The sequence below is a fragment of the Paramormyrops kingsleyae genome, chromosome 21, assembly GCF_048594095.1.
Source record: "Paramormyrops kingsleyae isolate MSU_618 chromosome 21, PKINGS_0.4, whole genome shotgun sequence".
Taxonomy (NCBI): Eukaryota; Metazoa; Chordata; class Actinopteri; order Osteoglossiformes; family Mormyridae; genus Paramormyrops; species Paramormyrops kingsleyae.
This window is the reverse complement of record NC_132817.1, coordinates 5,240,341-5,261,949: the sequence shown is the minus strand read 5'-3', so window position 1 is coordinate 5,261,949 and position 21,609 is coordinate 5,240,341. Positions and strand designations below refer to the sequence as shown.

At 46.3% G+C, this 21,609-nt stretch overlaps 2 protein-coding genes across 3 annotated transcripts in view; both read left to right on the top strand.

Annotated features, from left to right (window-relative positions):
- Positions 1–1,284: 1,284 nt before the first annotated feature.
- On the top strand, positions 1,285–17,112 carry LOC111849414 (espin-like protein). The gene is made up of 10 exons (XM_023822257.2): positions 1,285–1,597; positions 1,675–1,865; positions 5,504–5,690; positions 6,255–6,437; positions 6,527–6,658; positions 12,603–12,752; positions 13,558–13,600; positions 13,692–13,801; positions 13,891–14,058; positions 14,259–17,112. Exons 1-10 carry the CDS (start codon positions 1,301–1,303, stop codon positions 15,843–15,845), a joined length of 3,048 nt encoding a protein of 1,015 aa, XP_023678025.1. The 5' UTR covers positions 1,285–1,300; the 3' UTR covers positions 15,846–17,112.
- A 2,475-nt stretch (positions 17,113–19,587) lies between these two features.
- The window catches only part of ryk (receptor like tyrosine kinase), a 37,237-nt gene continuing 35,215 nt past the window's right edge, over positions 19,588–21,609 (top strand). For both annotated transcript variants that reach the window (XM_023822276.2, XM_072704544.1), the window contains exon 1: positions 19,588–20,255. In XM_023822276.2, the coding sequence (XP_023678044.1) occupies positions 20,039–20,255 (217 nt within the window). In that variant the 5' untranslated portion in view covers positions 19,588–20,038. The remainder of the gene's footprint in view (positions 20,256–21,609) is intronic.

Here is a 21,609-nt window from a genome sequence, read left to right as displayed (position 1 = left end):
TTCCTGAGATATAAAAACATGACATATACACTTGTTGATTGAGATCCTCTCCAGACAAACGCAGACACACTTTTGCTCAGTGTTTCACCAGGTCAGTCAGTTTAATTTTACTGTACTATTGCACTTGATCTCATGTTATATTTTGGTGCGGTTATGACTGGTACCAGTTGCATAGGTTTCAAGTCTAATATCACTTCCTCTGACCCAAACCATTTTTTCATAAGTAATTTGAGTTCTCCCTGTATAATAAGACGGGAAATTTAACAAAAGAAATAAAATAATAACAGAAATGTGAGGTTACTCTGCATGGCCAAAGAACGCCATTATGAAATGTCACATCATGGAGTGCTTTGCTGATGTGGCTTCAAACGGTGGTCTGGGACAAAGGATCCGACTGAACCCAGAACACTTTGTGGCCGGTGGACCCAAGGAGTACTGGCCTGCTGTTTTGGATAATGACAGCATACATAACGAATAATGCATTCCTTTCACTGCAGACGTACTGGCTCTTTCATGTAAATCACCAAAGGGACATGTTTCGTCCTTTGTTCATTGTTGAGGGAGGATATTTGTATTGTTTACTATGATGTACATAATGACAGTCTTTTTTCATGTGTTCTTTGAAGCAAATTTACCCTTACATGTAATATTATTGATCTCTAAAGTGTAACGAATGCAAGTTACAAACTGTTTATGGCACGGATTCCCAGTTGTCTCTTTAAACTGTCCACAAGGAAGATCAAAACATATGAGCTCTTTTAAAACGGAACTATAAAGCTGACATCTGTGCCACAAGTACTGTCGAAGTTTGGAAAGTGTTGCTTTGATTACGGAAACTGTTTTGTAAGGGTGTGTAAGAAAAACAAGGTCGGATCAATGGCAAAACGCAGTGTGCATCCTGTGAAGTGATTGTTTTTTGTACCTTATACTCCTGAAGGAATAGACAAAAGATCGTTTGATACCTACTTTCAAAGAGCCTCTTGTATTCCCTGCCTGTCTGCTATACATCTCGTCTTTAAGATGTATCATCTTCTATTACTTGGCCCCCCACAGGTCCACTGGTCTTCTGGCAGGTGTTCAGGCAGCCCCTGTTTCTCGGAATATCAGAGGGGTGGGGGGCTTTTGAACAGTGGCCATTCGTGCCTGATGCCTCTATTGTCCATTTGGTTTGATCTGCCCCCCTGCCTGCCCCTCCCCCCTGTCTCTGGGTGAGCCTCACCTGCCGGCTGCCGCGAGGGTGTCGCCTTTCAGTGCTCGGGGCCTCGCTGCCGCTTCCCACACTGGGCCGGCGCACTGCGGGATGATGGTGCTGCACAGTGCTATCCAAGCGGCTCGTGACGGTGACCTGACAGCCCTGAGGGGGCTCCTGGCTGCGGGCTGCTTGACCCAGGAGATCACGGACCCCCAGGGAGCCACGCCTGTGCATCACGCTGCCCGGTGCGGCAGACTGGACAGCCTCCACTTCCTGGTGGGCGAAGCCGGCCTCGCCGGTGACACGCGGGCGGCGAACGGGGCCACGGCGGCCCACGACGCCGCCGCCACTGGACACGTGGCGGAGCTGCAGTGGTTGGTGCGCCATGGGATTTGCGATGCTAAGGTCAGTAAGGGTGGGGTTCTGGGGGAGCAGCACGGTGCGTGAGAGCACGTGATGGAGGGCAGCTGCACACATTGCAGGAGCAGGACGACTCCGGGGCCACCGCCCTCCACCTGGCGGCTCGCTTCGGCCACGCGGCGGTGGTGCAGTGGCTGCTGTCGACCGGGGATGGAGCAGAGCAGGAGACGGCCTGCGGGGCTCTGCCTGCTCACTACGCTGCGGCTAGGGGGGACCTCACCTGCCTGAAGCTGCTGCTCCAGCAGACCCCGCAGTAAGCCTGAAAAAGTTCTTCTTGAACTCCTTCCCAAACCTCTGAGGTCTCCTGGATAGAGTAAATAACTGAAATCGATCTGTCCTGAAATGAAATCCAAAGGCTATTTATATTGTATTAAATCTGGAAAATGAAATTCATATTTCTTGTATGAATTTTGCTAAACAAAATTCACCATTTCACGTTCCACAAGCTTCTATCCACCTCTGAATTGTTTTTGCAGTTTGCTAAGCCACTTAGATGCACCTACTGAAAGGACCTCCTTCTGCCTCATTGGCCAGTAACATTAGCTCGCTTATGATGATAAAATGTATGATTACAGCGCATTGTTTACCAACGGCGCCTCTGTAAGGAAGATCTGGTAGGATGAGACCTTCTCTGGGCATAACAAGCAGCGGGGATGCTGGGTAGGCAAGTCTGAACATGTCTGATGACAAAAATGGTTTTGTGACCCTGGGAGTCAGTTCTGACACCGGTGTCAGTTTCACAAACAGCCAACAGCCTCTACTTTTCCAGATTTTTGGGGGTTTTCGGTAAAATACGAACCTCCAGTATTTTCTTCAAATATTCAAGATTGCTTTATTTGTCACATACATAATTGTACAGGTACAACATGTAGTGAAATGAATTGTATCCTGATCAACCCGACCATACATATACAAACAGGAAGACAGGAGATATAGAAAGAACAGAGGAGATAGGAGGGGAATAAAAAAACAGCCCCCAGACTGTACTCCAGTAGGGAGGACATTGTAGGAACCGAAAAAAACACATCAGCAACGTAAGCACATGGTCAGTACACCAACAACGTAAAAAGTCGTGACTTGCAACAGGGGAGGGAAATGGGTAGGTGGAGGTAGCCCAGCATAGACAAACAGCCATCCGGTCCTGCAGCCAGAGGCGCTGGTCACAGACCCGCCTGTTCACGCTGGGGGTATGAAGCGGCGAAGGCGCGGGTTGGGGGGAGGGTGTGGTGAGTGCGTATCTGTACGTATGTATATGTGTGTGTGTATCCAGGTGTCCTTGGGATTGGGGGAGAGGAATGCAAGAGAGTCTCACTGCCTTGTTCTTCCGGGGGAGTTGTTAAATTCAGCAGCGGCTTTGGCCGAGGCCAGTGCTGATTAGTGGGGAGCCAAAAGCAGATAGAATAGGGTGGTTTGGGTTTTCGGGCGAGAAGCTGTAATTTCGCAGCTCCTCTAATGTCCAAGATGGCCTCCGCCATCCAAAATCCTTTGCAAAGACGTGAGCTTCTCCGTTATGTTATCCAATTTGTGATCAATAGTCCCATCCGTCCATCGTGTAGCCAGCTGCGTACATTCCTGCAGGACATCCCTATCTCTGAGGGACCCATCAGAGAATGAAATGTTGCAGCTACCCCCCCCCCCTCCACCCAGACCTTAATTCCTAGCTACTTAAGCGATCACACATTAGTGTCTGGGGGGGGAGGGGGGGGTCTCTCGCTCTGCTCTATTTTCATTTGGGGGTCCCTGGTTTAGAAAAGGATTAAAATAAAAACCCGATATAATTTCTATAAGGACATTATCTGCAGGGAACCTCAGACTAGGTTTGTTTGTGTCCAGCAGATCACGTTGCCCTTTCCAGTTACGCTGATTTATTATCACGAATTGCGCTGCAGTGGTGCAATGTTGAAATGTTGTGGGTGGGTGGGTGCCCCGGAGGGGGCGGGACAGTGAGATGTAAGGACTTTATTACTCAACATGACAGCACAAAAGAAAGACAGACCCAAACATTCCCGCTAAACAGCTTAAAACAAAACCTCTGACTCGACGAAACGCCACTCAGCTGGCATACATTAGTTGATGGATTTGTGAACCTGGCGCTGGTGATCGATCGTCATGGATACGCCGGCGATGAGGTTAATACCGCCCCCTGGCTGTCATTCTATCCCCCACCAGCTCCTAGTACATTTTTTAACTTAATATTAGAAAACCATTCCCCGGTGACATCTCTCATGTTTAGATGTACCTCATATTCAGCTGACACGCGATAACAGGTTTTGTGCCCATTGGAATGAGAGAGGAGAACTTGAGGTAAACAAAGACACGACAAGCATTCAATAAGCATCAGGATGTGTCCGGCCCTGTGTGTTTAAAACTCCTAGGTCTTAGTGGAACCTCATACAGGACATTGAACCTGAGATGGAAACACTTGGATAGCTGTGGATAAAAGCCCGACGGGGCACGGGTGTCAGAGCCATCATCCCTTGGCAGATTTTCATTTTCCTTGTAGCTAAAAAGGCCTGCCTGTTGTCAGATGAGCTCGCTGGTGGGGCTTTGGGCCATCATGGATAATAGATGAGGATGCTGCCTGCCACATGTGAGGGCATGAGGTCCAGGCCCCCCTGAGCTGGCCCTGGGTGCCCTCAGCGCCGCCTGTCAGAAATTTGCTGCAAATGCAGCGCGTGTCCTGCGCTGGACCCAAAATCCTATTACCTTGGTACTTTTTTATGCTTCAGCCTTAATGATTTCAATACCCTCTACCGTTAGACCACAACCTCATCGTTTACTTTAACAGGTTAAACGCAATACAGGCAGTCCTCCCGTACGAACAACATCCATTGCCTAAGTCTGTCTTTATGTCGAATTTATAGGTAAGTCGGAACAATAATAATACAGTGCATGTAATAACAATAATGACAGAATAATAATAATACAGTGCATGTAATAACAATAACGACAGAATAATAATAATGCAGTGCATGTAATAAGAATAGCAACAGAGTAATAATAATATGGTGTATGTAATAACAATAACGACAGAGTAATAATAATGCAGTGCATGTAATAACAATAACGACAAAGTAATAATAATACAGTGCATGTAATAAGAATAACAACAGAGTAATAATAATATGGTGTATGTAATAACAATAACGACAGAGTAATAATGCAGTGCATGTAATAACAATAACGACAAAGTAATAATAATACAGTGCATGTAATAAGAATAACAACAGAGTAATAATAATATTGTGCATGTAATAACAATAACGACAGAGTAATAATAATACGGTGCATGTAATAACAATAATGACAGAGTAATAATAATAGTACCTCCATGAAGTACTGTGCTGAACCTTGAACCGATGAACTGCTGAAGCTGCGTAATGTTTTCATGAATGTCACAAGGTAGTGCATGCATTCATAAATAGCAACCATAGTATTTATAATAGACTTTTATAAGGGTGGTCTGTTCTTAAGTACAGAAAAATATAATTACACAGAGATCTGTGGTTTCTTTTTCAAAATTCTTTAATCTCACTGGTTTTTCTAATGAAGTGTACCTGCTGTACTGGCTGTACTGGTCCCTGGACTCTTCGCTCCCCCCCTTTATGTATCTCCTCTCACCTCCCACTGCCTCTTTCCTGTCACCGTGTGGAGGGCAGGAGGAGCCGCTCACCGCCAGCTCCTCTCACACTGCGATTCCGTCAGAGGGAATAAAAGCGGACTGACTTGTGAATTGCCCAGACTGTTATTTATTTAAAGAAAAACAAGCAGGAGACCGCCACCAGTGTCAGTTGCATGTACAGTGGTCTGTGTGCTCTAGCCATCTTGTCCCAACTAATCATATCTGTTAAAGTAGCTTCAGTGCCCTGTCCATTGCCCCCTACTGGACAGGTGTGTGAACCGGCAGACATGCCTGGGTGCCACGCCCCTCTACCTGGCCTGCCAGGCGGGCCACCTGCACGTGGTGGAGTATCTGGTGAAGGACTGTGGGGCTGACGTCCACCTGAGGGCCCATGACGGCATGACGGTCCTGCAAGCCGCAGCTCACATGGGTCATTACGCGCTGGTCGTCTGGCTGGTGGGTAGCCATTTTAGCACCAAACTCCATTATAGTACAGTATAGCCCCTCTTCGGGGTCATAAGTGAAATGTGATTAACCTGGGAGTCGCCTCGTCATTATGACGGCCTGATCAGATGGGGCGCCCCCTGGTGGCCGCAGTACCCTAAGCAGCACCTTGGTTTGCTTATGCTCTGCCACTGTGGTAACCATGGTCTACTGGTGAAGACATCTCAGGGCTGGGTCGTGCACAGGAACCAGTTCAGATTAATATAATAAGTAATCATGCTGATGTCCACCTGAGGGGGGCGGTGTGTAACTCAGCAGGTCAGGACACTGTGCCAGTGATTGGGTCACTGGTTCGAATGCCAGCTGAATAATTTCACTGTTGGACCCCTGAGCAAGAATTTTAACCTTCGATTGCTCCAGAGACTGTCTGTTGTACATCACATTGAATAAGAATGAAAAGTAAATGTAAATAAATAATGAGACTCATCTATTAACGCATCCATTAAGTGAGTAGGAATGCTGGGAATCATCAGGGGTTTGTCTGTGTTGCAGTTTAATGTCACACGTCTTCTTCAGACCTCCTTCACAGATGTTAACATCTCCAGCCAAGACAAGGAAGGGGCCACTGCACTGCATTTTGCTGCCAGTGGGGGGCACCAGCGCATCCTTGAGCGACTATTGCGGATGGAGGCGACGGTCTTGAAGGATGGCTTGGGCGGGACCCCTCTGCACAACGCGGCTGAAAACGGGGAGGTGGAGGTGCGTGCCGCCTCACCCATCGGAGTTCGCCTGTGTTGCCGTTGTCAGGGGTACGCTGATTGACCTTTGACCCCTGCTGTTGCCGCCAGTGCTGTCGGCTTCTGGTGGCGCATGGAGTGAGCCTCGCCGAGCGGGATAAAGATGGATTCACGGCGGTGGATTTGGCAGAATACAACGGGCACCATGACTGCGCCAAATACCTTTGGGCTGCCAAGGAATGTGTAAGACAGGCCAAACATTCTATTTGATGCTGCAGGGTTGTGGAGAAGAGGGACCAACCTTATCATTAGCCAATAATATGTTCTGAATTAGTGAATGGCAGGGAACAGGACACTCCTGGGGCCAATTAGCTTTCAGCTGGGGTGAGTGTTCCTGCGGCCCCGCCTCTATTTACACCCCTGCATTGCTGTTGTTCATTCATGATTTGGTTGCTAGGTAACAAACTCTACTTACAAGTGGCAGTCTTTCTCATTGGGTGACCATCTACCATGATCTACAGTCTGCAGGGTAATTAAAGGGCTGCATTTTATGGTAGCCTTAAGAACCAGCTCAACGTCTGTACGCCCATATTTTGGACCGTGATTGGATGTGTTGGATTGGGTAGGCCACAGCAGAGATGTTAAACCCATGTTCCACTGGAACACATGTTCCTGACATGATGAGTTATGACTGGAAGTGGCGAGATCATTCGTGCCATGAGCAATGGCTTGGGGCCATGTGCACACTGGAGAGATCCTCCTTTGTGTCTCACATGGCAGAGGTGTTCCAGGGCCTCAGATAAATATTTCAGGACCATCACCTGTTCCCCAGTCCCTCTTTTAAGAAACTGGATCAGGTAGGTGAGAGGATTAAACTCTTTAGACAGGACCAAATCCAAATCAGGCATGTAGCCACGTAATAAAATATAATGTATAATTGTTTGCTCCTGACCAGGCACGTTGCCAGAATTGAAACATGTATGTTTTATATACACATACATACACAAATTTATAGTCAAGTTCCCTTTACTTGCTTGTAGGCTGCATCACGACAGCAGCTTTTTAGGTGTGAAAGTGCAGTGATGTTCCCCATCAATAGCTTATCCATCTGTTCACTTGACGTCCCATTTTTGAGGAAGCATCTTAAATTTAAGATGTGTATTTCTTTCTCCTTTTCAGTCTGCGTCACCCGGTGGAGAACGTTATAATAATCTTAACATATCCCAGACAGACGTGTAACACAAAGTGACAAACTCCCACCAAGAGCTGAAATACTGTAGGACTGACTGGCAAAGTCAGTTTTATCCAGAGTAGATCATCTCAGATTATATAGAATATATAACTAAGCACTGGGGCATCTTTAGGCAGGCAGTTCAGATGTAAAAAAGAGAGAAAGAGCGTGAAGTAATAATTGTGGATTTGTACACGTGCAGAGCTGGTAAATATTTTACGCCTTAATGAGTTCCGTGTCATAACCAGCTGTATTAATTACGCGGCCGTGTCGCGCTCATTGTCTGCAAGTCACCGTACTCAGGACAGTAACAGAAGATGGCGGCTTACTGCGCTATGAGTAAATGAAGTCAGGGGGCGGTGTCCGTGGACGGGGTGTGACCTTCTCTCCCTCAAGAAAAGGGGCTAATTAGGTGCCACGGGGCGGTGAGGAGTCCGGGGGTGGGGGCTGGGCCACCGGGGCGCTAGAGAGGAACTGTCATTAGCGGGAGTGTAGGGCTCCGGGCAGCCGCACCTCCTCTGGCTTGGGTTTCAAAGTTCGCTGTGGGGTATTTTTCAGCCCCCCCCCTACCCCCCCCGGAGCAAATGGTCCCAAAAGCCGACCGGGGATACGTGTCCCAAAAGCATATTTGCTACCAACGTTAGCAATTTACATAATTGGAACCATGCAACTGAACATTTCCAACTATGCGAGTTGCTAAAGTGAACTTCTTGCATAGTTGGACCCATTCGGTCGCGTGATTCCAACTATGAAAGTAGTTTTTCAAAAACCGTCTCAGTTCCGTCACAAACCCAAAGCTCAAAACTGGGTCCGTATGTTTAGTGTCATGTTGCTGTTTGTTGGAGGTTTTTCAGATGTTCACCTTCAAGGGATTTCAGCTCCATTTTTGGGGCTTGCAAACCCCCGAGAGTATTGATTTTAAACAGTCAAGCTGTCCGATGAACTTTTAAACAAGCGAAATACTGTAATCAAAATCATAAAATCTGCTCGGGCATTTCCTGAGAATAGCTTCTTAAAAACGTGTCTTAGCTCTTAGAAAATTTCATACTGGGTCCCGCACTGCCGCTAACATAATGATGCATTGGAAGACCAGCCGCTGAGTCGATATAAACAAAATAGGGAAAAAAAGTGAGTGACAGATCAGCCTAACACCACTTCTCATATCGTCTAACATGCATTAATTAGTCAGCTTTTGGGCTTTAAATGGGTGCAGAACATGAACTGCTTCTGTAAGGTAGCAATAGCGTATTTGAAAATGCATATATATTATGAGCATGCATGCAATGCTCAGTGTGATCAAACATCCCTCCATTGTCCTTAACCACTTGTCCCATTCAGGATCACAGGTGTCTGGAGTCTATCCTGGAAGCTATGGGTGCAAGGCAGGGAACAATGCAGCATACACCTTGCAGAGCACACAGATAATTTGGTAATTCCATTTCACCTTCGCATGTTATACCGGGGGAAACAGAAGTACGAGGATAACATACAAACCCCACACACATGAAGTGAGGGCAGAGACTCGAACGCCGGTCCCAGAGGTGCGAACCACTGTGCCCCCGTGCTGCCCTTGTGGTCACATATATTTAACATAATCTTATATGAGAAATTATATATACACACATATATAAGCACATATATAGCTGTGGTAGATAAAAATGCACACATTGTTTGTGAGGTTCTCTAAACTTCCCACCGACTTGCTTGTTTCAGTACATGACGGATTAATGAATTAATCCATCGAAATTGATTAATTTTTTTCCTTTCAAAAGCAACACGTCACGTGTGCAACTGGCACATAATACTGGCGGCAATTGTCGCGATATAGGCAAGAGAGAGGAAAACGGAACGGAAATATTAGAGCGAGAATGTCAGACTTGTGTGGTTTTAAATATTTAAATGTAAAGAAGAACATTGTTTACTCCGCTGAAAAGTGGTTGCTATCTGTAGCAGTAACAGTGCGACAGTGTTCTTTACCGCACAGAAACCAGACACCCTGCTGTACTTGAACATAAACACTAGATGGCGCCAGAAACTGTCCTTAAATATGTAAACCTTACTATTTAATAGAAAAGTTCACTGTGAAGTCAAAGGCACTGTAATATCGTAGATATGCATGATCTTAGTTGATCTTAAATACCACCCAACACTTAACACTGTAAATCAAAAGAAAAGTCAATGGAGGTCAGTGAGCTCACACACTGTTCCATATTCCAAGCATGACTAACTGGAAGGCCTTCCCAGAATCCCATTTAAGGTGGGACAGTGGTCCCTAACTGTTAATTAAGGTGGAACCTTTGTCTTTACTGCTTTATTATGGTGTGACTCTTGCCCCTGTCTGTCCTCAGGGGTACGGACACCAGCTATACACCTTGAAACCATAGTAACAGGCAGGCTGGGAGTCGCAATGCCGGCTTGGGCTGCAGCCGTTAATCAGGAGCTCCTGCTTAGCCGTGCCGCCGAGCAGCCCGCCCGGTGTAAATCAGTTTTGCCGGGTTACAGGAGTACCTGTGCTTTTGTTGGGCGCGTGCCGCTCCACTGCGCAGATCTGTTTCCAGGTCACAGTGCCAAGGTCTGCTTCATGCCTACGGATGGACAGACCTGGATCCGCTGTTACTTTAACTAGCCACAGCGCTCATTGCTGGGGGACAGGGGCGCAGCCGAGCGAGCAGGATACCATGTCCCCTTTCCATGTGGCCTGACAAGGACACCCCCCAGCACCGAGCCCCCGCCCAACTTCTCCTAACACGCGTCCACGTCGGTCTGCTCCGCCATTACCGGCAACCCAATCCCGCTCCCTCAATTATTAAAGTCTTTCTGAGAAGGCCCCCATTTGAGCTTATTGTTTATTGTCTACCGGTCCTTGGGCTCGCAGCCTCGGGCTGGCATGCGGACGGGGTGGCAAAGGCAGAGTGGTACAGGTAGGTCCCGCATACGGTCCTCACAAACACAGACCTCCAGCAGTGGACATACTCTGAGACTCAACCGCTGTAGCCATTGTAAGTAAATCTTTCCTGTTTCCCCAGGAATCTCATCTCCTGCAAGCGTTATTTAACGGGAGGCAAAGTTGAATGAAGTTTGTGCCATAGGAGCGAATGGCTCCCTAGTGCTTTTAAAGCTGACGTAAAGCACCGTGGGTAATTTATAGACAGAAAGGGGCATTTTATGCGTTTAAGTTTTTGACTTTGAATTGATCTTCCTACTTTCTTGTTTCTCCCTTTGATTTGTCACCTTCCATTTGCCTTCAGATCAGATCAAATCTTCTTTTGATTTGTTTTGGGAAAAATTGTATGGAGGAAGAAGCACATGCCAGACCATTTAACCTTAACTCTGACTGTGCCGATTTGTTAAGATGTGCATGTGATTACATACAGGTGCTCAGCAAAAGAAGCCCATACAGTAGAAGACAAATATATTATAAAGATGGTATTTCAATTCTGTGGTGCAGCATGATCGGGTCTGATGGGTCGATGTTTTGTGCAGATATTTCTGGTCTTGTGTTGTATGTGCTGCAAACATTTTTGCTGGTGCTTGGTGTCATGGACGCTGGTGTGGGACTTACGATGCTGCCCCGGTCACTCAGAGTCTCTGATAGGTCAGCACTGGTCAGAGTGTGGGCTTTTACACTGTTTTACCAATGTGCGTAACGCAGGGTGAGCTGCATTTAGACTGTATCTGGGTCTGTGACGGTCTAAGGACAATGCCTGAGATCAGAGACTGTAAATGGTGAAGAATCACCTGAATCACTGGAGCCAGGAATTATAGGGCAATAGGCCGAGACAACCAGACAACAGCCACATCATGGTGTAACCGCAACTATCTTAGCGATAGTTTTAATAGCTAGTCTGCACGCACTTAAATTTAAGATCATTCCAGCTAGATATCCTGTAACAAATTCAGTCGAAGCAGCCAACGAACTCGCTGGACCACCCTCTACACCTTGTTTTCTTCTGCATCAAGAACTTCCTCACTCTAGCTGGCAGGATTCTTTGGAGCTTGCTGAACCGTGGCTCCGCGTCGATCTTACGGGTGGTGATATTTACCCCAAGGAGGAAACCGCTTTGGGTTCCTCTGCAGGATCTGAATGGGAATTACGTGAATATCCGTAACTTTAGGCTAGTGCCACCTGACCTGTGCTATCGGGTGACAACATGCTAAGCTTCCGCTCTACTCTGCTACACTCAGTGGGGTCCCAGATTCAGATTAGTAGAGATCTCTTTGTCTCAATTTTGTTATTTTATGCAAAGCCAATTTTTTTTTGCTAAGGTCTACTCCTGTTTCTCTGAGTTGGCTTGACCAGACTACCCATGAGGCACTTTGCTCTACTGATCAAATTCTAGTGTCATGTGTCTCACTGGAGGTCATGCCACCCAGGAACGTGGGCAGTCCTTCACAGCTGGAAGAGTGTCCAGCCATTTAAAGAGATTATAGCATTCAACCACGGCGCAGTGTTCCAATTCATTACTTTATTTAGCTTGAGGATCAGGGCTGTGATTGCAGGGGTGATAATGGAATCCAGATGTCCCACATTTGCTGGATCAAATTAAACATCGACGAACAAATGAGCCTGTGAGACATTAGCAGTTATGTAAAAGAAAGGCTTTGTTCTATTTAGCCTTGTTAGTAGTTATTTAAAAGAGATAACAAACATTGTGAGTATTAGTTTAGCCCTGCAGTGATGCTGAGCGTCGCTGACGGACCTGAACTGGTTGATGAATACTTCCAGATGAATTAAGTGTCGAACTGTAACTTGTAGGGATTCATGTGCTTCTCCTTGAGGATGCTCCTTTCACATCTATCTTAATGTCACTTCTTTGGCTTCCAAACTCTGCCTAACCAACATGTCTCCGTTTAACTAACGTGTAAAATGCTGTGTTGCAACACTTTTCCAATCTCCTCTGTAAACCCACCAGATGCTGTGTTTGCATATTAGACAGTAAGATGCTCTGCTCTCAGTTCCAGCTGCCTACTAAGGACAGCAGTCAACCAGAGCTCCACCCCACTGAGGCAGGGAGGGAAAGGAAGCCAAAAGTGTCCTGGAGCCCCAGCATAGCTGACTACTGCCTGGACGAGCAGGACCCCTGTAGCAGCATGGAGATCGGCAAGGTGACCAACACACTGCCTGATCCATCCTGCCATGTTTAAAAAGCTCTTTGTAGATTATCAGGGTTGGACATTCTGATTTTGTCAAGTCCGATGTGTCCCTGGGTCAGCAAGGGAGGGGCTTGCGTTTCAATTCTTTAACCAATCACCAGTCATCAGCATATGACATCACTATGTTGGTCCATTTTTTTCACATTTTCAAACTCAAGGCTTCCAGCCATTATGGTAGGAACAGTGTATGGTTCAGTGGGCTAATCTTCTGTGCCTGTGATTGGAAGGTTGCTGGTTCAAGCCTCGTTATTATTATTGTTATTATTACTATTATCATTATGAAATAAAGACACACTCTTACATTGCTCCATACAGCCTTTGCTGATAAGCATATTCGTACATTTCGCGTCCGTGATACGTCCCTAAAGGAAAGGCATACACAATAAGACCGATACTTTAGAAATCTCTGCACCTTGCCGCTTAACAGAGAACACTGCTTTTAATTAATGCGGTGATGTCATACGACGAAGACTGCGATTGGTTAAGGGGATAAAACTCAAGCCCCTCCCCTTGTTGACTCAGCGACACATCGAACTTGGCAAAGTCAGGCCGTGCATCAGGGTTAGGTTAGATGGAGCAGACGGATCGTGACCTAATGACCTCTATGATTCTCAGAAGCCTCTCCAAGCTTCCCTCTCTTGTGCATTACTTTGGGAAGAGGCATCTGCTGAATAAATAAATGTATATGTCCCTCCAGCCTCAGTCTTTACCTTCATCACTAGCTTTACCTTTGACCCCAACCTCTCCCCGGTTTCAGAAGTCAGCAGCAACATCACGCCATCTGCAGCTGGCATCTACTGGTGGGTATCAGTACATTTTCACTGTGCTGTGACCTGTTTTTGTGATTTTTTGATAGTCTTTCTTTTGTTTGTTATTCATCTTGTGTTGCAGTTGTGTCATCTTTAAATGTGATGAAGTCTTCAGAGGAGGAGAAGAGTCAAATGTTGTCCATTAAGTCGTTGAAACATGCAGGGTTGACTGCAGTCTTCAAAGGACAAGCAGTGAGTGGTCGGCTGAGATGAGGAAGGGTGTAATGAGGGGGATGTTGGAGTCGTGTTCCTGATGACTGATCCCTTTACCCTCACAAAAGGTGGACAAACTGGGGCTTCTCCCCGTAGTGGAGACCAACCTGATCGATATTGACTCCCTGGTACCGACCCATGATGAGAAAGGCCAGCCCATTGCAGAGTGGAAACGACAAGTTATGGTGCGAAAACTGCAAGCTCGTCTGCAGGATGAAGAGGACCAGAGGATGAAGGTATCTGTTATCTAGATTTTGGTCATGTTCATGAATCAGTACCTCATAGCAATCATAACAATCAGAGCTCTGAAAACCTCAGCAAAATATAGCCTTAACCTCAAGGGAATCCATTTTATGTATGGTGGCAATTTAACGAATTACTTTGAATGATTTTGGTACTTGAAATTTGAAACGCAATGTTCTTCTTTTTTTGCCAGGAGAACGGAAGCAAGTGTACTGAGATGGACAGCTGGAGATACTCACAGACTCTTAATGCTATTCTTGGTCCATTTGGGGAGCTGCTGACCGAGGACGATTTGGTGTACCTGGAGAAGCAGATCGAGAACGTCTCCATGCAGAAGAGGTGTGAAGCCTATGAGATGGAGTTGGCTCGTCTAGCCGAAGAACTGAGAGCCATCCTTCCGGCGCCCATCGTGAACATTACAGTCAACACACAGTTCAGGCAACCCGACGTGGGTGACCAGGTGCCTTTGCCTGTGTGGTGTAACCGCATATCAGGGATCGTGAAAAGCATGACTCTTCTCCTGACCAACCACACAGACAAGGAGAAAGATGGTGCCATCGGTAAAATGCCCAACACTGAGCTGGCATCTGTTTTCTCCCAAAAGCCCGAAAGGCCCAATTCCTCTAGGGGACAGAGGGCGAAGATTGAAAAGGAGATTCAGCAGTTTGGAGTTTCAGTACGGAACCTGAGGTCCAACTTTGAGAGTCAGCTAGGGGGAGGCATTAATAATGAATCACATACGCCGAAGAAACGCAGAAACCAAATTAAGAACCAAACGGCCAACCAGGAGGATGGCTTTAACAAGCGAACGGAAAAGCAGGAAAATGATGTAAACAATTGGAGTCACATGGCTGTTGAAGAGGGCGGCCAGCTCAAAGAAGTAGACCGTACCAGCGATTCGGGGATAAGCAGTGAGGAGACACAGGCAGATGACCCTGGGGCAGTAATAGAGACCACCAGCTTGCGCAAAGAACGGATTGTACTCTTGTTCCTGGGTCACTGGAAAAAGTCAGCATATGCCATTAGCCTGAGAAGTAGAGGAAAACCGGGATTGACTTGTAAAGACACAACGGAAGGGGCAGAGGAAACTGAAAAAGAGCAAACATCTCAAGAGCCACAGCCCACGAGAACCATGGAGAAGGGCTCCTTGAGCCACCTCTTCAGGCAAAGGACCACCATCAATAAGATGATTGGCAACTGGAGGAGCCTTATCTCCAGTGTTCCATCCAGGCAGCTACATCGCCTACATCAGCAGAAAGTCACTTATTCCCCTGAGCAGTTCCTGCCATGTGTGGGTGGGACGCCTGTGGACTACAATAGCCTGACCCTTGACCTCTTCATGCTAGGTTACTTTCACATCCTGGAGCAGGAGTTGTCGGCAGAGGAGAGGAAGATGAGGCACCTGCTCTGCTTTGAGGTCTTCGACCACGTCGGCCGGTTCAGCTGGGAGACGGTGCGGGAGTTCCATCGAGCGGTCCTCCAGGATATCGAGGCTGGCAGGAGAGAGTGGAGGGACGGCTTTGAGGACATCAAGGCCAAGTTTTTCGGGAATGCGCCAAGGCAGTTAGAGCTATTGTGTGAGCCGAGTAAGCCTGAGCTGCCAGAACCGAGAGAGCTGCCCAAGGTCATCGTGCAGACGGCCACGCCAGATGAGGATGACCTGATGGGCAACCATGTGGACATTTCTTGTTTCAGCAATGATGAGATTTGCAAGTACATTGATCGTAGTTTCGCTTTCTGGAAGGAGAAAGAGGCAGAACTCTTTGATTTTGAGCAGTAGTCGATCGACTTCTCTTCCTGTCTTTTTGATATTTTTTTATGATGCCTTAGCCTCTCCAGTCCTTTGCAAACCTTGACTGAATGTGTCACAGGTGAAATGACAGGATGCCTTGTTTGAATATGGTTTGAATTTGTGTGCCGCTTTGCTTGGCATTTGGCAACCTGTTTTAATAATGCTAGTATATAGCTGAGCCTGTAGATACCACGTTATTGTTACACCGTTTTATGATTTGGCTGCTGTCTGCTTGTCTGCAGCCGTGTGCCTCTGTGGGGATTGAACGTCAAGGTGCCGGAAGAGCAACAAAGCATAAGACCGTAACAATAACAGAGTATTTAGTGAATGTATTTGCTGCAGATATGTGTATATATGGATTGTTTTGAGGTCAGAATGGAATTTGCTCAGTTGCTGATTCTGACACAAGAATAATGAGAAGGACAAACAGACCGGCTGAATCGCGAGTCTCCCTTATGGAAAATGCTATTAAAACCACTGGCAGCTGAATCATTTGATAACAGACTTATCCATCGATGCGATGGACTAGTTTTGTCACAAAAACTGTCACTTCCTGCCGTCGTCGGGCAGAAACACTAGAGATCGATGGTGTAGTGATGTGTATTTTCAGGCTGCGTTGGCACTTAAAAATGGCTTCCATTCATTTATCTTCAAATTCTACCATGGTTAATATTTTATATATTACTTACTAGGGAGAGTTCAATGTAAAAATGACTGCAAATAAATTTATTAATGCAGCGTTGAATATATCTTTGCTATTCGTCTGCAAAAATGACTGTTTTACTGCATTTTTTTGGGGGTGGGGGTTAGGAGGATAATGTTGTGGGGGCTTCTACTGTATGTATTTACACCAGCTGAAAAATGGAAAAATGTATTTTTATTTTATGTTTACTGTAAATGATTCACATGGTCGTTACGAACCTGCTATGAATTACAGGCGCTTGAAGGCTCCCAGAAACAATCGAGGTCCTGTTCGTAGACCCCGGTGGACCTTGGGAGTCACAGAAAAGTTCATCCAAGCAGTTTCACTGTCAGGAAGCTTAAAGAAAGAGAGAATAGAGAGGAGATGGCCGTTCTCTCTGGAGGAAGTGACAGAACACCTCTGCTGAGGCTCTGCCTGGTCTTGGTTCGCCATGGAAACAGTTGGGCTAACCTTCTATTTCCATAGCAACCACCCAGAATTATGTCAGGAGCCTTTAGGTGAACCTGTGTTTGGTGTCTAGCAGTGTTAGCTGCATTATAAAAACAGGTTGTTCAGAAACACTTTGGGGGGGGGGGGGGGTTTAACATATCAAATAAAATATCAAATCTGTGGAACAGTAACTTTTAATTCAAGTACTGTATGCAGCATGTGTCTTATATAGCATTTTTGTTGAATTTATTCTTTTACAATTTTAAAGTAAGTGAATTAGTTGTCTCTAAGTGGGCCCATAATTTTCTCTTCATGGTTCAGGCGCACAACCATGGATGCAGTTTTTTTTTTTGCTGCCCCCTACGGGCCAAATGCTGCCATGGTGAGCACATGGAGAGCAGCTGCACCTGCTGGAAGGACCACCCAGTGACAAAGGGAGATCTCCACTTTTGCTTTCTTCTTTTGGCATCTATTCCAGCTGTCCTTCCTCTGAGATCGCGGGCTTTGGTCTTAATGGGCCGCCCTGATTCAGACCTTCCAGGGAGAAGCTACTGCTTCCGCTGCACTCTGCCCTCGTCTTCCCTTCAGTTTTTAAATCCTTTATTTTATTGTGGTCTCCAAGATTTTTTTTTCAACACCTCTTAAGAAATGGCAGAGTTCTGCCCGCCTGTAGTAATAGTGTTTCATACAGCAGAAATATCACTTATCTTTCTAATTGCAGTTCATGAGGATCATAAGTAAGCCCTGATCCTGTGGCAACAACCCAGTCAATTGGCTGGAAATGTTATGCTGGTTGTGCCAGCCAATGGAATGTGCTGAATTTCGAGCCAATGAGTGTGCAGGCAGAGGAACAGGCCTGAGAGCAGCTGTTGGGCTTTATTGCTCACAGGGCATGTCCTGCTGCAAAAGAAACAATGACACAGGGGTAGGATCTGTACAAATTTAATGTTTAAGTAACAGTTGTTTACATGCCCTTGTCCAGGGCTAAGCAAAGAAAAACTACATTTATTTTTATTTATTACTATTATTGTGTTTTTTGTTGCAATTTTACATCCTCAGTTATTGTACTGCCTGGATGGGGAATACATTTCGTTATGGGACCAGTCTGCGGCAGTCGCAAAAGCTATCATGTACTGTACCATTAGTGTATCCGTCACAGGTTTTACTGTACAACATTAAAATACCCATATAGGGAACCAACTGGTTGGTGGGGAAGGATTCCGCAAATTGGAATATCAGTGGGATCTGCAGTAAATGCATAGGTGTCGTTTCAGAGGTTCATGTCACAATAAGGACTTGGTACATTTGGGTAAAACATAACTTACTGGCTTTCACATTTTCAGTTGACCCATCCAGTACTTCTAGAAATAGTACAGGTTGGGGAGTGTGTGAGTAGGGATTAGATGGATTAGTTTCTAATTAGTTATAGTTTATTTGCTTTTAACAAGAATTACTTTTGTTGAAGATACTTGGAATTATACCCATTTTCACCATTAGATATGCAGAGGAGTAGCACACTTTACTCCGTGGTACAGCAAGGACTCCTCCTGGGGCCAATAGCAAACCTCCTGGGACCAACAACAAACCTCCTGGGACCAATAGCGAACCTCCTGGGTGCAATGGAAAAACCTCCTGGGACCAATAGCGAACCTCCTGGGTGCAATGGAAAAACCTCCTGGGTCCAATGGCAAACTATGGAGACCACGTCAGTTATTTTCACTTTTTAAAGAACCATTTTACACCTGTCCAAATTAGCCCCCACGTCAGTGTGCTATCTGTGTTGAACAAATGTTCTCCAGAAATCTTATTTCTTCCTGTAGTACAGAGATATGAAGTTATGCAAAAGGTATTTTATTGATTACCCATACCTCGTGACTGCCTTGCGATGGACTAGCGTTAGTTCCAGGATGTATCCCTGCCTCGTGCTCTACGGTAGCTATGACAGACTCCTTGCGCTAGATCGAAGTTACAACTACATCCCCCTATATACGTCAAATTTGCAGGCTGTTAATAAACTTTTTTCGCGAGTAGGTGCATAGCTACAAAAATAAAACAAGTTATTTACGGAGTTAAGTGCAGCGCAATGTCTCCAAAACTCCACAAGGTGGCACTGTTAATTCTGCATTGCGAACGGGACGCATTTAAAGAACAGAATGTAAATCACATTTATTGGTTTAGTAAGGGATTCCTTCAAGAGTTCTGCGTAGGGGAAGTAATAAGAAAAAATGAAATACACCGCATGGATCTGGATAAAAACATGAGAATGATAAATTTGAATTCAGTATTAGTAGCCGCATCTTATCAGCTTCAGAAGAAAATGAATCTGTCACATGTTTCTGTTATATTTAAAATACACAACTGCTTTTGGTGCGGAATTATATTTTTTATAATTGAAGATAGAAAACAGCAAAAGTTAAAGGCATTAATGTATTGCACAGATAAACAAAGAGGCAAACAAGTAGGAGGTGTTTCGAAAAGTATATCGAAAAGTATAATTAAAAAACAAATGTTTTTTTGGGTTTTTATGTATTTTCGACGTTTAGAATTCAGTCGCAACGGGAGCGCGCCTAATATGCCGGCGCAACACTGCGTGCTCGTACCCGGATCACTCCCCCCTCCCCAACCCCCCTCAACTTTGGTTGCGGGTTAAAGAAGAGACGATGAGGGGAAACCGCCGCGCATTACTTGGAGACAAATCATTACTAAAGCATTTTTAGCTTTTATTAATGCCTGCGCCAACGCGATAAAAAGAAAAGAGAGTAGAAGCTAAAGTGTAGGGGGGGGGGGACTGCTCCATTTTCCCCCTAAAAACGTGGCCCTCCCCCGCACATTCAGCGGGGGTTGGTGAAGTTTGCAAGCTGGCAGGAGGAAAAATCGGGACAGAGAAGCGGGGAGAGGATATAGGGGAAGGCGAGCCATCACGGACTATGCTGCGGCTGGGGTGGAAACTTCGCGTGCGGGGCCGCTGAAAGTTACGAAGAGGCGCCTCGGGAGCCCCGGCGGCTGGCGGAGACTGGCGGAGACTCCGGGGGACTCGCGTTTACGGGCAATGCGGCTGGCGGCGCCGATTCGCCGCTACGGCGGCGGGTCAGATCCGTCGGGCTGGCCGCGGTGGGGGCGGCGGCGCCGGCGGTGCCTTTTCTTCCTCCTGCTCCTGCTGGAGGCGGCCGCCTGCCTCGCCAACCCCGGCGCTCCGGCGATAGACAACGGCGACCGGCCCAGCGTCAACGTCTACATGGGCGAAGAAGAGGTGAAGACGCTCCTAGGTGAGCGCCGCTGCCATCGCACGCTTCTGCCCCCCATTATCGCCCGTGGGGTTTGTTTTAGAGGAAAGTGGAAGTTTGCGGTTTTATTGCATTGCGGGGGATCGCGGCCGAACGTAGGAGCCACGCCGCCGCTCGGCAGTACTCTAATGTGTCCTAATGGACGCCCCACTGCAACAAAGTCGCACTTAACAAACTTCTTATTTGTAACATTGAGTTATTTTGTTTTTTTAAGAAACAAAGGAAATAATTTTATTTGTAGTCAACGTTTAGCTCCCCGATGCTTTGATTTTACGACGATGTTACTATTAACAAGTTGGGAGTCCATGCGTACGGCCGCAGGATCTTCGTTCTCGGGTTTGGGCAGGATTTGGCATCGGATTTGCTTTACAAGTGACCCACGACACGCAATGGCCAGATTTGATCAGTCCTAAAACTATGGTAAATATTCCAGTAACGCAGAATCGCCGGCCGCCAGACTGCCGCGGCATGTTTATTAATGTGAGGTAGTCAATATTTACCCGTTCACGGATTTTTTTCACCCTTTTTAAAGCCACGTAAGTGCTTTGATGGATGGCTCGTTTGTTTGTTTATGCACACACGCCTTAACCATCAACACGAGAGCTTGCAGATGCCAAATGCTTTCGAAAGGAGTAGAAAAGCAATTCATTTGAAAAGAGAGAATGTATTTAGGGGCCTGAAGACTGCCGATGTTGGACCGTATTTTTATTTTAATTTTTTTTGTGTTGCGTAGCTATAAACGGATTGCCTTTTTGGTGACATTGATTGGGTGTTCTTTAGAAGGAATATTTTTGTTGTGTTATATAGTTTAGTTAGAGTTGTTTAGTTTTGCACAGAGTAACTGCTTTCAGGTCCTAATTTCCATCGGAGGCATGGGTTTCAATCCCACTTCTGACAGGAAACTTAAAATCTGTGCTTCATGTGGCAGCATATATAGGTCTAATAAAAAAAACCAAGAATGATGCAGAGGAGATTCGTATGACTTCTACAGGGGTGACACGCAAATTAGTGAAGTGTTCCATATTCCTGAGGACAGTGTGTGGTTCAGTGGGTTGAAATCCAGTGCCCAGGATCAGATGGTTGCTGGCTCAAATCCCAAGGTCAGCAGGGTGTTTTTACCGTTGGGCTCTTAACCCATGGGTGTAATTTCCAGGGGGGTTAGGGGGGGGTCATGACCCCCCCAATAATCAGATCCAGCCAATATAAACCCCCCCCCCCCCCCAATAATCATGTTTCCCCTGTAATGGGTGGAGACCTCAAGTCCCCCCCCCAATGTTCCAGCCAAAGTTGGGCCCTTGTCTTAACCCACAATTAATCTAGTGACTCGTGATCTTGG

Coding starts and splice junctions, on each gene's coding strand:
- LOC111849414 (XM_023822257.2), top strand. CDS start 1,301: ATGATGGTGCTGCACAGTGCTATCCAAGCGGCTCGTGACGGTGACCTG. Junction 1,598..1,674: donor ATGGGATTTGCGATGCTAAG/GTCAGTAAGGGT, acceptor CACACATTGCAG/GAGCAGGACGACTCCGGGGC. Junction 5,691..6,254: donor ACGCGCTGGTCGTCTGGCTG/GTGGGTAGCCAT, acceptor CGTCTTCTTCAG/ACCTCCTTCACAGATGTTAA.